The sequence below is a fragment of the Zea mays genome, chromosome 1 (genome assembly GCF_902167145.1).
Source record: "Zea mays cultivar B73 chromosome 1, Zm-B73-REFERENCE-NAM-5.0, whole genome shotgun sequence".
NCBI classification, from domain to species: domain Eukaryota; kingdom Viridiplantae; phylum Streptophyta; class Magnoliopsida; order Poales; family Poaceae; genus Zea; species Zea mays.
The window spans coordinates 74,522,034-74,540,061 of NC_050096.1; the positions used below are offsets into that span (position 1 = coordinate 74,522,034).

Consider the following 18,028-nt stretch of genomic DNA (forward strand, 5'->3'; position numbering starts at 1 on the left):
CATACCCTTACTTAAAGATTGAGCGGTTACAAGCTCGTGTGGATGGACATACAATTCTTTGTGAGTAGGAGCACTAAACACCGAGTGTTTTGCAGTCAATCATGGGTGTGCAAAGAAGTAGAAAAAGATACATAACTAAGGCCCTGTTTAGAAACAAAAGTTTTCAAGAATCAACTTTTTATTACTAATTTGTAGAAAAAAACTGGTTTATGGTGTTTGAAACCACCTCAGTTTTTATAAACTGGTTTTAGCTAGATAAGGCTAGCTTTTTAGTTTTTAAGAAACTAGGAATCTAGTTTCTATAAACTGGGATATAATCAGATATGTTTGAAACCATTTCAGTTTTCATAAACCAGTTTCTAAAAAAATAGATGCTCCAAACATGTCCTAAGTCAGTGAGCAAAACTGTACATTTTTGGCGAAGAAAATTTTTGCATCTAAATCTTCAAGAGGGTCCTGATGAGTCTTTTCTGGCTTACTGAGGTACTGAACGGCTCGTGGGAATCCTATCTACTGCGTGGACGGTGGGATCACACACACAAAGGTCTTTTGCTTCCAACTCACGGAACACGCTTCTACATCTCATAATGGTCCTTCCTAGGAGCAGCATCAAGGTAGTTCTTGAGCAACCTTTGATCCATGATCATGTTAGGAATCTGCGGAATGGTAGTTCACAGCTCAGCCCATGACTTGAGGACACACAAGGAAAAAAACAGCACATAGCAGTTCCGAGCCAGCTAGTACCTTTTCACCGAAGAAAATCTTTGAGTTATTGGCGATTGATTCAATGAACCTCAGCTCAAGATACTCAGGTGTCAGTTTGAGCCTATTGGCCTCTGCTTCCTTCAATATCCTGGACAGACCAAACCAAATGCGGTTAGTAGGGGGGAGAAAACAAGAGGCATGCATGAGCAGAATGGATCTGAAAAGAATATGGTATTGCCATCCGTGCCTGTAGTAGTTTGCATCTGCTACTGCTTTCTCTCGTGCGAGGTACATGTCATTATCAATCTGCTCCTGTCGCTTGGAACTGTCCTTTTCCATCAGCTTCTGCTCCATCAGGATCTTGCTCACCTGTGCGTTCTTCTCTGCTTCAGATAGCGCAATCTTCTTCTGTGTTTCTGCCTCCTTCTCTGCTACCTTTTGCTTCTCCATGGCGATCAGTGCCTATGTTGTACAAATACATAAGTTCAAGTAGAATGCATGACCAGATACAATGAAAATTTGGTTTGTTTTAAGTACTAAATCGACATGAGTTCATGCATATGAATATGAACTACGTATTTTATCTTCAAGTATGAAGCAGCCTCACAGATATGTCCATGGTATTGTACATATGGATATCATAGTTGTATAATGTAGGATGATCTAAACATCACAGCTTTAACATGATGGCAGAGGATAAGGATCGGAAGTTTACAATAAAACCATAGCAAAAGATAAGGAATGGAAGTTTACTGAAGTACTACTAGGGCATATATGCAGTCAGTTCCTTAAGAAGAAGTTCAGGAACCACCTTCTAAAGCTTGCAAACTTCAACCATGCAACTCCTATATTCAGTTAATCATGAAAAATGGAACACCAATTATCAACTAAAAGAATTTATTCAGCACTTAAACTTAGTTAATAACCATCACACTATTGCACTAGATATATGCATATGCTGTGACTCACTAGAAGTTACTGTGTTTAAAGTGTACAGTTTAAACATATGAAGTGCATACCTTTGTACGCTCCTCCTCCATAAGTTCAAAGTTTCTTCTGATACTACCAGGTATATTTGGCTTCGTAACACGAACACTGATGATTTCAATTCCAGGAGCATAGCGTGTACAGTCTCTTTGAATAGCTTCTTTCATTGTTTCATCAATCTGTAATTTTTGCAGAACAGATAAGGTGTGTTACGAATGTGGGTTTAAGGTTAACTATATTGCACGCACTAGTCCATAGACGGCCAAATTTGTCTAACAAAAGGACCAACTAACCTGATCGAACATGTCAATGTAAACTTGCTGCAAACTGTGAGCACTGCAGAACTGATTAATCTCATGATGGATTTTATCATATATCCATGTCTTGTCATAGTGCACACCATAGTTGAGTAGGGTTTCATGCACAAACTCTTTGCGAAGGCGGTTCACGACCTGCATGCACAACAGTTCAGAAACAGGCAGATAGTCATCTTTGTAAAGAAAATACTCCCTCTGTCCCAAAAAATAAGGCATATATATTTTTTTGGAAAAGTCTTTAAAGTGAAACTTTGACCGTTAATTTCTTTTAAAATATGATATCAACAAATGCAAATTAAGCATCATATTAAAGTATTTTTTAATATGAATTCAAATATATAACATGCATACACTAAAAACATATGTTTTTTGCTAAATTGTTGGTCAAAGTTTTAAAACGTTGACTTTTCTAAAAACACGCGCCTTATTTTCTGAGATGGAGTATACAATTTTAATAAAAAGAAGAGTAGCACTATACCTCTATCTTGTCAAAGCTGATCATAACACCACCTTTTGTTCCACAAGGAATATCTCTGACCTGGTTGAACATAATGAACAGCATAAATGTCCACCATAAAACTCATGTTTAACATGCCGAGTGGACTAATCTAATATCTATCATAAACTCATCTTAAATAGAAATACAGTAACCTTTCAGTTTGCAGCTACGAAAATCAAATAAGGTGTGATGAGAACTAGAAGATGCAGTTTTTGGTATGGCCATGAGAGAAAAAACAGCCACCGTTTGCAGGTGAACTAAACTATGGTTTCAGTGGAAACATAGGATCAGAAGCCAAAGGGAAAAGAGTGTTATTCAGTCTCACTCGCCTGGTCTGTTTGAAGTGTAACCTGTATTGGCTCGTACTGGGTGATCAAAGGGAGCTTCAGATGAAACCCTAGAAGCAGATGAAAAAAAGGTTAATTAAGATGCACTAAAATTAAAAAAAGGAGAGAAGGGCATTACCAAAAAAGAAAGAAAAAGAAGAGTACCTGGAGGAGTGATTGTCTTCAGAAGAGCACCTCCTCTCCAGTACACCCCAACATGTCCTTCAGGAACTTGATGTAGAACACTTGATGGGACTGAGAGTGAAACCTACATATTACCAGCACAAGGTATTCAATACCAAAGAGGTCAACAGTATGCTTGTACAGTCGTACTGATTTGCCTCAATTACAGAAAAATGTGTGTGCGTGTGTGTGTGCGTGTGCGTGTGTGTGTGGGTGGGGGGGGGGGGGGGAGGGCTTATCGATTGGACATTTCTGTTTTTTTAAAAAAAATTCAGAGAAAAGGGAGGAAAACATATCGACTGTAACACTTCTGTTTTTAATTCAGATTGCTACTCCAACTGATCCATACTAAGTTACTAACGCAGAAGCGGATGTTATCCTAATTATGCCAGTCACTGGATTAAAACAACCACCCAGAAAAACACAAAAAATAGCATAGACAAAAAAAGATTCGAAACAGTAGTAGACTATGCCTGTGTTTAGGTTAGAGTATTACATGGAAGACAATGGTCCAGTTTGTTTATCCCCTACCTTATAGGTGCAGAAGAAAAAGGGCTAAATAAACTGGTCTAAGGCAGCTTATAAGATTATATAAATAGGGGGGACATGGATTATATAAGCTGGGGTGTTTGGTCACCACTTGAGCTTATATAAGCCGGATCATATAAGCTGAGGGGTAAACAAACAAGCCCAATGTGTTGCACCAAACATCAAAGAAATACATCTCTTTTGTGCGGCAGGCCGGCAGCAGTGTTTCCAGAGCTAAGCATCCTCCTTTCATGCTGACTTGACTCCTGCCAGCAACAGTTGCTTCTTCCTCAAAGACGAGTGTCTGTCTGCGTTTCCAGTAGAAAACAAGAACTTGTTGAAGTGGACTCGGGGACTTGCAGTGGTCTTGACAATTTCCATAGCTCGCTCGTTGGCAGTGCATGCTGTCCATGCCAATGGGAACCCCCAAAATTGTGTGTGATATCACAATGGAAGATGAGGTGAACTAGAGTCTCAGGAGCTTGATTACAGACCTTGCAAGTGTTAGCGGGTGTGATGACTGTTTACAAACTACAGCATAGCCTATGAAAAGGGAGTGCCAATTGGAACTATCTTTTCCCCTTCAGTGCCTAGTGCCTTGGCAGGATAGTGGTCTTGAGCAACACTGTTTCAGATTGATATGAAGAATTGTCCTAAAAAATACTAGAATCCTCTGCAACATTGGTACACAATCCCAACTTTGTTACTTCACTAACTTCACATGCCTCTGTTCAAAAAGAAAAATAAACGAAGCTGATAACTAGGCCATGCTTCATTGTGTACATTGTCGAACCGTTTTTTTTAATCTGATGATTTTTCTTACTTGGCAGAAACTACCTTGCTTTTAGCAATTTTTAAGTAGTGTGATCCTGCATACAAGTACATGCAGCCATCTTGTATAATAAATCTTAAAAGATATGAAGGACCTTGCAGAGTATATGACGTATTCTTTGTCCAGACTACCAGGATAGTGTAACTTATTCTTGCAAAATTCCTACTATTTTACTATGAAGTTTGGCCAACAGTATTTAACTAGATGGCAAAATGATGTATGTTGACCTTTTGCATTCTACGAGTCAAAATTCAGTAGACTGTTGTTTAACCAAGTCGACGCATCAAATTCAAAGCATGTCTACATCTTTGATAAACTAAACGTGAATTTGCAACAGTATTATTTAAATGTTCCTTGCCAAGTTTACCACACAGCCTCAGAAGAGAATTTTGCATAAGCTATCACCTAGTGACACTAAAATATACTCCCTCCGTCCCATAAAATAAGGCGTGCAACTTTTTAGCACAGTCATTAAAGCAAAACTTTGACCATTTATTAAAAAAAATATGCCACCAATAAATACAAAATGAGCATCATATTAAAGTACCTTTTAATATAAATCTAAGTATATAACATGCATACACTAAAAATATGTGTTTTTGGCTGAATTATTAGTCAAAAGTTTTAAACATTGGCTTTTGAAAAAAAGAAGCATGCACGCCTTATTTTGTGGGATGGAGGGAGTATTTCGCGATGGAAACAGGTAGGTGTATATATGTAATTCAGAGAAGTACTTAAAATAAAAATTAAGATGATTCAAAAGGTAATTTTGTTACTTAGTTACTTGTAAAAACTGGGGATACAGACCAACTAGGAAGCATTCTAATTTATAAAGTACAAAGATGTTTCCTCCTGTATAGTTGTCATATAACATTGAAAAGTAAAGGTTGTTGCAATAAAGAGAGGAAGACTTACAAGGGAAAAAAGTGACATGAAACAAAAACTTGATAAAGACCAGCACAGTCAATAGTTCCGACCATTGTATAAAACTTACAAGGAAGGCCTCAAAGGAGTGATAGAGACATACTTAGACTTAAAAGTTATTACATTGCTGGCATTAACTCAAGACAAATACCTGCTGACATTTTTTATTTGGATAGAAAGCAACCAGCAATATCTACAAACACAGCCCACTAAACAAATATGGAAATTTAATTGCACATAAATTGACTCATTATTGGCAAATGTAATGCATTATTGAGACCAGCTCAATGATTGAACAATATAATCAATTCAAGCATACACAATATTATCATTGAAGGGCACTGACAGAACCAACAATTCCAGCCCCAAGGAAAAATGCAACAAACTACCATCATGTAGTACAAGATATTTTTTTCTTTGCTTGGGACATTTTATTCCTAAGGTGATACTTCAGATGTCATTGAACATAAAAATGTACAAGTAACATCACACAGAGGAGTAAGATGAACACAGAAAACAAGAATACAAGACTTTGAGAGTAGAAATACAAGATGAAAATGATGAATTGGGCCATTCAATCAATAGTTCCAAACTACTATACAAAATTCCCCCAACATGATCAAATAGGTCGTGTTTGGAGCTAAAGTGTGTTGGTTGGTGGTCAACATGTACTCCCTAGGTATTAGGGGCAGCAAGTATCAGAAGGCACAGTGCCCCTAACAAATGTGGCAAAAGGCAGAAATGTCTACTCATTTTCAGCAAATATAATGAATAACTGAAATAATATGCTCATATCACCAGCCCAACGCCCCCAATCAATTCAACCATGCACATCACTTATGCAAGATGTAGGCACTCACCAGATCAGCACTGGCATCCCCAATGAACCAAACCTAAACTCCAAAACAAGCAACATCCTAGCATTAACCCCGGACCCGGGACCCCACAGCAAGCCAACGCGAATCCACGTCACAGTACCCAGTAGTTCCCCACCAATCGAGCCCAGGATCTGCCAATGAGGCACGCACACGCGACTGAGCATCTACCTACTCGCGATCGGGGGAAATGATCGCAAATGGAAATCGGTGATATTAGCGAGGTAGGAGAGGTCAAAAGGTCACGACTCACCAGGACGAAGCAGATGCCGATGAAGGCCACGATGCCGAAGGCGAAGGGGTCGGCGCCGGGCGGGGGCGGCTGGCGCCCGCTCGGCTGCTGCTGGAAACGCGGCATCGACGGCGACGGCGACGGCGGCGGCGGCGAGCGGCGTCTCTGCGCCGAGTCGGAGGTGACGTCAGACATCGCGAGGAGGGTGGGCGGGGGTCACCGGGAACCGTAAGCGAAGTCGGTCAGGCTTGGTGCCTTGGCAGGTCACAGGTGGAACGGGCGACGGGAGTGGACGAAACCGCGAGGAAGACGAAGGCTGGTGTGCGGTGTGCCACTCGCCCACTCCTGGCGTGGAGTGTTGCCCGTGTTGGGTAATTTTGGTTCGAGCGAGTAAAGTGTAGGCCTCTTTTGGAATACGGTTTTGGATTAGGAAGAACACAGGAATAGTAAAAATACATGAATACATGTGTAAAGCAGAAAAATAAAAATATAAGAAAATTTGTTGAAATTGTGTTAGGATGATTGTAGGAAACTAGGAAACACTTACAAAACGGGTCAAATAACATTGTGTGTCAAGATCCATATGAGATTCTTTATCAAGGTAAGCTATTTAATTACACACTAGGTGAGTGCTCGTGCGTTGCAACGGGAACATATAATACCACAATAACTTATGTACAGATGTGTGTTATATTATTATGAAAAAAGATTTCATAATTCATTTATGGTTCTAGGCATACATAAATTTTATTTTTTTTAATCTAACTGTTTCACCACTACATTACAACCAATCAGTATTATGCAACCTTCTAATTATACATATTCTAGATAAGTTTATGGAATGAACTTTGAAACAAGTTCTTTCAAGTCACATGTAGAAGCCTTATTGACCATAATCTCAACCATCTTGCGGTTAATCGGATTGGTAGAGTTTGAATCTGTCTTCGAACTTTGTTCTTGCATTGAATGTATCTGTCGAGCTAGGTACCAAATAACTTTGCATGCCTCACAAGCACCAGGTATCATGTACGTAGAACCAGATATTGTGTCTCACGAGATAACATCAAAGCAAGTCGGGCGGATGACTCACGAGATATTCTTCCAGATGGATCCACTGTAGAAACCAGGATCTGCATATCAAAACTCATAATCAAGATAAAGAAGGGGGAAAGTAAATGACAACAAAACCTGTAGTAAATGACAATAAAGTTCATATAGAGATAACCAGTGTGTGTCATAAGAATTTAAAATAACTTCATCACTTGTATCAAGTAATTTCTGTGCAATTGTCAGGCACTGCTAACAAAAAAACATAGTTATACATTGAAGTTATATCCAAGACATCACTAATAAGTATAAAAAAATCTTTCAAAGAGAAGACACTGCTTTCATTTGATTTGCTACTTTACTTAGATGTTGCCACGGGAGTAAAAAATTTGTATGAAATATAGATACGGAACGACAAACATCACTATAATATGCAAAATCCGTGTGGCAAAATATTACTGTAACACTAATAAAATTTCAAAAATAAGTGTTGAATACAGTTGCTATAAAAACATTACAGGCGAAAAAGGAATTGTTGGTGAGACTATAAGCATACTTATAGAGTGATTGTGCAACATTCATTCTTAAGAAGTCTTTTGACAAAATATTTAACTTCAGGAGATACTGATTGCCATGTTGAGTCCTCAAAATTAAGGATAGCTCTTAGCACTGAGCAGAAAATACTGGTTTTTGTGCCCAAAATGGCCTGCTACCACACAACAATATATAACTCACAACACCAATACAGATCCACCACGACGTTGGACACATCATAGTACTGGTCGCGCTCAGGGGCAAACGCGCCATCGAACCTGTATTTGTAGCTCATGAGCACTTCCTGCACATAAAGTTGTCCAGTCAAGTACAATAAACATGTAGTCACATAGTGTAGCGATAGTGCATGTCAAGGGATCACACACACACACCTGGTAAGCTACACCAAGTGCTCGCAGACCACGTTTAGCAAAATTGTCAATGACAGCTCTAACCCTTTCAATATCCATCTTGTTGTGGGCAAGATGAAGGATTTGTTCAACTATCATTATTAATTAATAATTGAAATCCATGTCACAATGTAGGGTTCCCAATATGTGTTAAGGAAGGAAAACAATACCTGCTCTGGTGCTCCCTTGCTAACACGATGCATTCTTCCCTCTCCATCAAGGTAGGTTAAAGCAGTTCTTTTGTTACTTGGATTAACTGGCAGAAAATGAATCTCTTGGACACTAGCACAAGCCTTTTGTTAAACATGCAGAAGGAAGAGAAATAGTTAGAATAAAAGTAAAATTAGCATCAGACTGCACATCACAAACTCCTGAGGAATACCAGTACCTCCTTTGGATCAGCCATCATACCAACTATTATGGCATCTATGTCATCCTGATTTTCTGTACGAGAAGCTTTGGTAGCCATCAGAATTATCGTATCTTGGTCAGCCCCTCTTTGGAAAACCTGATGCGATTAACAATCATGCTATGATGGATGTGATGATCGATACATATTATCGTTAGGAGGTATAAACATTATTGTTAGGACAAGCGAGGACTGTGAACACTATGGAGGTGGTGTGACGGACCTGCGAAATAGACCCGAGAAGTGCGGTGGTGTGCGACGTAAAAATGCTAGCCAATCATTTTCTTTTTCTTTCTTCAAGAAAACATTGTATGGAGTGTAAGTTCACAAGCTATGGATGGACAGCTAGCTGCAGTTCACAGCATATAAGCATCTTCACTCATGCTACAAAATGGCTAGCCCATACAAAACTTAACAGAACATACAATACACAAATGCTTTAATTGAATGTCATTAAAAATGTCTCCAAACAAATCAAAGTTGTAAGCTGAAAGCCTATGTTGTTAGAGTACATACAGAAATGAAGCAAAGTAATACCTATCAAAGCTCTTCACTCCTGCCATGTTGCTTTCTCTGGCCATCTTGTAGGTTGCTTGATCCTATAAGGGGAAATAACAGATGTACACATCATCCGGTAATCCTTAGAAATTCACACCATATCCAATGAATATATTAATCTAACACCACAAGCCATGTTTAGAGGAACACCTAAATTATTGCAAAACTAAAGGAATATACCACAACAAGCAACTGAGCTTTGCGGAACCAAGAAAGTTCATCATCACAGATGTCCTACACTTTAATCCTCTGTATTTAGCTTCAAATGCTTCAATGTCAACCTCGGTGACCTGAGAATAACGATTAAAATTAAGTAGCTTTATATAAAAAATATACTACCTCTATCCCCAAGATAATGTCATTTTGGCTATAAATCTGAATAAGCCAACGAGACATTCTAAAGAATACTGATGAAATTAAAATGAAACATACACTAACATTGTATTTTAAAATGAAATTAAAATGAGGTACACTAACAGTGTAAATGTTTGATTGACCATACATCATAGCATACAGATTCCTCAAATAATTGTCACTACAATTTAAATTGGAGGGATCAGTGAGTTGTGGATCAAAGATGCAGCATGTTCATAAAGATGGAACAGCTCTAGAACAAAAATTGTATTAGTTTATAGTTAAATGGGGGCACCATCACTTTGCTCCCAACCACCAAGTCTGTCAGCAGGATCTTAATTCGCGAACAGCCGGAACTCGTTGCCCAGTTTGTTCGAGTGGCGAGGCCTGAAACCGCAGGGACGAACATTCAGCAGCTCCAATGCCCGGTCCATCTGAACTTCCCCTGGCAACATAGAGTGACTCCAACTAAGTTTTCGCTTGACAAATACAGGGTTTAACTATGCTTTCAGTATGAGATGGAGAGACCTTTTTTCTTGAAAGGAAAACAAACAGACTTTGATAAGGAACAACAGTACAATTTGGAACTGTCAGCACATCATAAATGGTTTTAGCTACATTATATACAGTGGCATACATGTAGAAGCAGATGATGCCATCATAAATGTGTAACTCCTGCGCTATTAAGACATTAATTAATGGATCATTCTGTCAAAAGTAAGAAGGCACAATGAAGTCTAAGGCATCATAAACACCCTTGGCTAGATTATAAGGTGAAACTACAATATAGGAGTTCAACAAGAATGTTTATTGATTGCATAAACAACATTAAAATACCAAAGCAATATCAAACTAATCACGTTCACTTGACACAGCATTAAACTTGAAGTCATCACCAGCACCCTTAGCTAGATTATAAGGCGAAACTATCATCTAGGATATTTGCGCTATTGCTAAATTGCCAAAACAATATTAAACTAACCATGCTCGAAAAAGTTGAAGTCATTATCAACACTCTTGGCTAGATTATAAACGTGAAGCTATCATATAGGAATTCCAAACTATAGCTTATTGATTGCAGAACAAAATCAAAATACCAAATTAAAATCAAATTAATCGCTTTCACTCCACAGAGCATTGCCATGAGCTACAATTACCTGTGAGCAGCAGCAGGAATGAACCTTCAGGTCGTGCGAGGAAAGATACTGTTTTGGCAACCTTTTCCAAGCACTCCTTACTCTGCATCATCAACCAACGAATAATAGCCATTTCTCCTCGATATTTCCTCTCATCTCAAATGTTAAGAACTGATCAAACACTTTTTAATAGGCAATCTCTGGTAGGGTAGAAACAGTACCAGATAGGGAGGGTCGGCAACGATGACTCGGTAGGCGTGCTTCATCGCCACCGGCAGCTCCTCCGGTCGGTTGTAGTCGTAGAAGGTGAAGTCGCAGCCGTACTGCCCGAACCGCTCGTCGTACTATTATCAAATGCAGTTGAAGCAGTAGCTCAACATGAAGATGTGCAAAGTACCTAAATGCAGAAAAGCTAAATCAAGCTAACAAATTAGCACAAAATAGTCCAGTTTGCAGAAGAGCTAAATCAAGCTAACAAATTTGATGAAAACACGGACTGCTTCTAAAGTGCCAGTAGAAATATGTCGCGCGTCCCCACAATGACCGCTGCAAATCGTCGATGGAAGGTGAGTGGCGCGGTCGCGCCTGGCATGGCGCTATCAAAACGGGTCCTCCGCGCACGCCTCACTCCATCAATGGATCCACTGCGCCATGGCCGCCCCCGACGTCCTCGCCCTCCGCGTCGCGCCTGCCCCGATCCAATGATGAAAGCTGGTCGGATCTTGGGGGCGCTTCCCCACCACGCACGGCGATCTCCATCTATGGAAGGTAAGCGGTCCGCGGAAAGGTAGCAGTACTACAAGACAAGGCATAGGCCACCAATTACCGTTGGTGAGGAAGCCAGCGGGGGAGCTGCTCTAGCAGATCAGGCTGTTACCAGCGCCAACGGCCGCACCGTGCTCCGTGCCACCGGAGCTGACATTGTGGTACAACCCTCCATGGTGGCTATCTGCTGCTGTTGCAACTGGTACATGAGCTGTTGTTGCTGTTGTTGCGAGGCGGCAGCTTCGTCCATGAAGTGAGCGGCCGCGGCAGGGAAGGGAGGCTTGCAGTCCTGGGCCTCTGAGTGGTGCCCGGTGAGAAAGAGCGCGAGGATGTTGTCTGTGGCGGCGTGGTCCGGTGGTCCGTGCCCTCCGCCGCTAGCCGCCGCGGGGAAGTCCTGATCCCCGCACATCACCTCGCCGAGCAGCGTGCTCGGCGCCGACCTGTAGCGCAGCAGCCCGGGTAGCTCATCTGCTGCTGCGGTGGTGTCCTTGCACCGGACCACCCCCCTCGCGCGACATCCTCTTCAAGGTGGTAAGTCAAACCTGCTCATCAGATCCTCGCCACATCGAATAAGTGGATTTCAGGCAATAAAATGTTTACCATGCGCATATTGGGGAAGAGGGCGGACGCGCGGTCCTCGCCACATCGAATACGCGCGGTCGTCGCCCCATCGTAGGCGGGCCTTGCGACGGCGCACCATTACAGGAGAGGGAGAAGCGAGATCTACAAAATCCGGGTCTGGGAATGCGAGCGGTGCACAGACGTGAGAATGGCGAGGGGTTGGAGGGCGAGGGCAGAGCATTTGGGCCACAGACGATCGAAATGGTGGATGGAGGAGCGAGGGAAGAAGGCGGCTGTGAGAGCACCTAGAGGGGGGGGGGTGAATAGGTGATCCTGTAAAAACTTAACTTATAGCCACAAAAACTTGTTAAGTGTTAGCACAGTTCTTGCCAAGTGGCTAGAGAGGAGTCAAAACACAATAACCACAAGAAAGCAATCACAAAGATGACACGGTGGTTATCCCGTGGTTCGGCCAAGTACAAAACTTGCCTACTCCACGTTGTGGCGTCCCAACGGACGAGAGTTGCACTCAACTCCTCTCAAGTGATCCAATGATCAACTTGAATACCACGGTGTTCTTCTTTTCTTTGCTCTTTTCCCGTTTGCGAGGAATCTCCACAACTTGGAGTCTCTCGCCCTTACAATAGAGTTTCACAAAGAAGTACGGAGTAAGGGAGGGAAGCAACACACACAAATCCACAGCAAAATGCGCACACACACGGCCAAGAATCGAGCTCAAAAGACTATCTCAAAGTTCTCACTAGAACGGAGCTCGAATCACTTAGAATGACAAACAAATGCGCAAAGACAGAGTGTGGATGATCAAGATTGCTCTAAGGTTGCTTGGTGTCCTCCTCCATGCGCCTAGGGGTCCCTTTTATAGCCCCAAGGCAGCTAGGAGCCGTTGAGAACAAATCTGGAAAGCCATCCTTGCCTTCTGTCGTCGGGCGCACCGGACAGTCCGGTGCACACCGGACACTGTCCGGTGCCCGATTCCCTTCCTTAAATGGCGAAACCGACCGTTGCCGACCATTGCAGATCTGGCGCACCGGACAGTCCGGTGCACACCGGACAGTCCGGTGCCTCCTTCCGACCGTTGGCCAGGCCACGTGTCCCGCGCAGATCGCGCGGCCGACCGTTGGCTCAGCCGACCGTTGGCTCACCGGACAGTCCGGTGCACACCGGACAGTCCGGTGAATTATAGCCGTACGCCGTCGGCAAATTCCCGAGAGCGGCTTCTTCGCCCGAGGCAGCCTGGCGCACCGGACACTGTCCGGTGCACCACCGGACAGTCCGGTGCCCCAGACCGAAGCAGTCTTTTGGCTGTACACAGCCAACTCTTCTTCTTTCTTCTTCTTTCTGTTTCTATCACTTAGACAAGTATATTAGTACATAACACCAATATACTAAGGCTTAGAAACATACCTTTACCTGTGATTTGCACCTTGTTCATCCATGGGCATAGATTCACAATTAAGCACTTGTGTTTGCACTCAATCACCAAAATACTTAGAAATGGCCCAAGGGCACATTTCCCTTTCAATCTCCCCCTTTTTGGTGATTTATGCCAACACAATATAAAGCAACTAGAACAAGTGCAAAATTACTTCAAATAGAACTCAAATCTATTTTGATTCAATTTTGGCATATATGGATCATCCTTTGCCACCACTTGGTTTGTTTTTGTAAATCGAACTCAAATCTCTATCTCTAAGTCAAACACACATGTTGAAGCATAAAGAGAGTCATTCCAAAAGAGATTGATCAAGGATTTCAAAAACTCCCCCTTTTTCCCATAATTACTACTTCTCCCCACAAGAAGCCAACTTTTCACAAAAGAGACAATAAGAGTTTTGACAAAACAAAAGCTCTACTCTACTATTTTCAAATCTCTCAAGTGGTAGCTGATCCATTTATTGCTTTGGCCTTTATTTTCTCCCCCTTTGGCATCAAGCACCAAAACGGGATCAATCTTGGCCCTTTAACCCCATTGCCTCACCAAAATCTTCAATAAGAATACAAAGGCAATAAGAGTCTAAAGATGAACTTGGAATAAGTTACCCTCTCATTGGAGTGCAGTGGAAGTCTTTCATGGTCCAAGTCCACCTTTTTCTTTCAATTCTCCTTCGAGATTAAATCAAGCAAACTCAAGCATATGGTTAGTCTCAAAGGGTCAAGTTGTAACACATCTCCCCCTAAAACTGTGCATCACTTTGCAATGGACTTGAGAGGTCCAGGGAGTGTTTGTACAACTTGAGCACCACTATAAGCAACAAAATGTAGAATGAACATGATCAAAGGCATAAACACATGTATGCTACAATTCAATCCAAGTTCCGCGAATCTAAGACATTTAGCTCACTACGCAGCCTGCAAAAAGTCTTCTCATCTAGAGGTTTGGTAAAGATATCGGCTAGCTGGTTCTCGGTGCTAACATGAAACACTTCGATATCCCCCTTTTGCTGGTGGTCTCTCAAAAAGTGATGCCGGATGTCAATGTGCTTTGTGCGGCTGTGTTCAACAGGATTTTCCGCCATGCGGATCGCACTCTCATTATCACATAGGAGTGGGACTTTGCTCAGATTGTAGCCAAAGTCCCGGAGGGTTTGCCTCATCCAAAGTAGTTGCGCGCAACACTGTCCTGCGGCAACATACTCGGCCTCAGCGGTGGATAGGGCAACGGAAGTTTGTTTCTTAGAATTCCATGACACCAGGGACCTTCCTAAGAATTGGCACGTCCCCGATGTGCTCTTCCTATCGACCTTACATCCAGCATAGTCGGAGTCTGAGTATCCAACCAAGTCAAAGGTAGACCTCTTTGGATACCAGAGCCCGAAGCAAGGCGTAGCAACTAAATATCTAAGAATTCGCTTCACCGCCACTAAGTGACACTCCTTAGGATCGGATTGAAATCTAGCACACATGCATACGCTAAGAACAATATCCGGTCTACTAGCACATAAGTAAAGCAAAGAACCTATTATTGACCGGTATGCTTTTTGATCAACGGACTTACCTCCTTTGTTGAGGTCGGTGTGTCCGTCGGTCCCCATCGGAGTCTTTGCGGGCTTGGCGTCCTTCATCCCAAACCGCTTTAGCAGATCTTGCGTGTACTTCGTTTGGGAGATGAAGGTGCCGTCCTTGAGTTGCTTCACTTGGAACCCAAGGAAGTAGTTCAACTCGCCCATCATAGACATCTCGAATTTCTGCGTCATCACCCTGCTAAACTCTTCACAAGACTTTTGGTTAGTAGAACCAAATATTATGTCATCGACATAAATTTGGCACACAAACAAATCACCATCACATGTCTTTGTAAAAAGAGTTGGATCGGCTTTCCCAACCTTGAAAGCATTAGCAATTAGAAAGTCTCTAAGGCATTCATACCATGCTCTTGGGGCTTGCTTAAGTCCATAGAGCGCCTTAGAGAGCTTACACACGTGGTCGGGGTACCGTTCATCCTCGAAGTCAGGGGGTTGCTCCACGTACACCTCCTCCTTGATTGGCCCGTTGAGGAAAGCGCTCTTCACATCCATTTGGTACAACCTGAAAGAATGGTGAGCGGCATATGCTAGCAAGATACGAATTGATTCTAGCCTAGCCACAGGAGCAAAAGTTTCCTCGAAATCCAAACCTGCGACTTGGGCATAACCTTTTGCCACAAGTCGAGCCTTGTTTCTCGTCACCACCCCGTGCTCGTCCTGTTTGTTGCGGAACACCCACTTGGTTCCCACAACATTTTGCTTGGGACGAGGTACCAGTGTCCAAACTTCATTGCGCTTGAAGTTGTTGAGCTCCTCCTGCATGGCCAACACCCAGTCCGGATCTAGCAAGGCCTCCTCTACCCTGAAAGGCTCAATAGAAGAGACAAAGGAGTAATGCTCACAAAAATTAACTAATCTAGATCGAGTAGTTACTCCCTTGCTAATGTCACCCAGAATTTGGTCGACGGGATGATCCCTTTGAATCATCGCTCGAACTTGGGTTGGAGGTGCCAGTTGCGCATCTTCCTCCATCACATGATCATCTTGTGCTCCCCCTTGATCACACGCCTCTTGTTGATGAACCTGTTCATCGTCTTGAGTTGGGGGTAGCACCATAGTTGAGGAAGATGGTTGATCTCGTTCATCTTGTTCCTGTGGCCGCACTTCTCCAATCGCCATAGTTCGTATAGCGGTCGTCGGAACATCTTCTTCATCTACATCATCAAGATCAACAACTTGCTCTCTTGGAGAGCCATTAGTCTCATCAAATACAACGTCGCTAGAGACTTCAACCAAACCCGATGATTTGTTGAAGACTCTATACGCCTTTGTATTTGAGTCATAACCTAATAAAAACCCTTCTACAGCTTTGGGAGCAAACTTAGAATTTCTACCTTTCTTCACTAGAATGTAGCACTTGCTCCCAAATACACGAAAGTAAGATACATTGGGTTTGTTACCGGTTAGTAGCTCATACGACGTCTTCTTGAGGAGGCGATGAAGGTAGACCCTGTTGATGGTGTGGCAAGCCGTATTCACGGCTTCCGTCCAAAAGTACTCGGGGGTCTTGAACTCTCCTAGCATCGTCCTCGCCATGTCGATGAGCGTCCTGTTCTTCCTCTCTACCACACCATTTTGCTGTGGTGTGTAGGGAGCGGAGAACTCGTGCTTGATCCCTTCCTCTTCAAGGAACTCCTCCACTTGAAGGTTCTTGAACTCGGACCCGTTGTCGCTCCTTATCTTCTTCACCTTGAGCTCAAACTCATTTTGAGCTCTCCTGAGGAAGCGCTTGAGGGTCCCTTGGGTTTCAGACTTATCCTGCAAGAAGAACACCCAAGTGAAGCGGGAAAAGTCATCAACAATAACTAAACCATACTTACTTCCCCCTATGGTTAGATAGGTGACGGGTCCGAAGAGATCCATATGTAGCAGCTCCAGGGGTCTTGATGTGGTCATCACATTCTTGCTGTGATGCGTTCCTCCCACCTGTTTACCTGCCTGACAAGCTGCACAAGGTCTATCTTTTTCGAATTGTACGTTAGTTAAACCTATCACGTGTTCTCCCTTTAGAAGCTTGTGAAGGTTCTTCATCCCCACATGTGCTAAGCGGCGATGCCACAGCCAGCCCATGCTAGTCTTAGCTATTAAGCATGCATCTAGACCGACTTCTTCTTTTGCAAAATCAACTAAATAAAGTTTGCCGTCTAATACACCCTTAAAAGCTAGTGAACCATCGCTTCTTCTAAAGACAGACACATCTACATTTGTAAATAGACAGTTATATCCCATATTGCATAATTGACTAACAGATAGTAAATTATATCCTAGAGACTCTACTAAAAACACATTAGAGATAGAATGCTCATTAGAAATTGCAATTTTACCTAACCCTTTTACCTTGCCTTGATTCCCATCACCGAATATGATTGAATCTTGGGAATCCTTATTCTTGACATAGGAGGTGAACATCTTCTTCTCCCCCGTCATATGGTTTGTGCATCCGCTGTCAATAATCCAGCTTGAACCCCCGGATGCATAAACCTGCAAGGCAAATTTAGGCTTGGGTTTTAGGTACCCAACTCATGTTGGGTCCTACAAGGTTAGCACAAATATTCTTAGGGACCCAAATGCAAGTTTTGTCTCCCTTGCATCTTGCCCCTATCTTCCTAGCAACTATCTTCCTATCCTTTCTAAAAATAGCAAAGGAAGCATTTAAAGCACAATAAATTGTAGAAGGTTCATTTACTACTTTCCTAGGAGCATGAATAGTATTCTTTCTAGGCACGTGATGAATAGCATTTCTCCTACTTCTACCATGCATATAGGAAGAACTAGAAGCAGTCATGGCATAAGAATCATAAG

At 42.4% G+C, this 18,028-nt stretch overlaps 1 protein-coding gene across 1 annotated transcript; it reads right to left on the bottom strand.

The window, feature by feature from the left end:
* Positions 1-325: 325 nt before the first annotated feature.
* Positions 326-6,741, bottom strand: LOC100273090 (SPFH/Band 7/PHB domain-containing membrane-associated protein family). The gene is made up of 9 exons (NM_001147539.1): positions 6,430-6,741; positions 3,000-3,102; positions 2,838-2,905; positions 2,488-2,547; positions 1,986-2,144; positions 1,725-1,871; positions 953-1,167; positions 745-853; positions 326-656 (listed from the first exon to the last, which is right to left on the bottom strand). The coding sequence occupies exons 1-9, from the start codon at positions 6,601-6,603 to the stop codon at positions 576-578; spliced, it is 1,116 nt and encodes a 371-aa protein (NP_001141011.1). The 5' UTR covers positions 6,604-6,741; the 3' UTR covers positions 326-575.
* Positions 6,742-18,028: the final 11,287 nt, after the last annotated feature.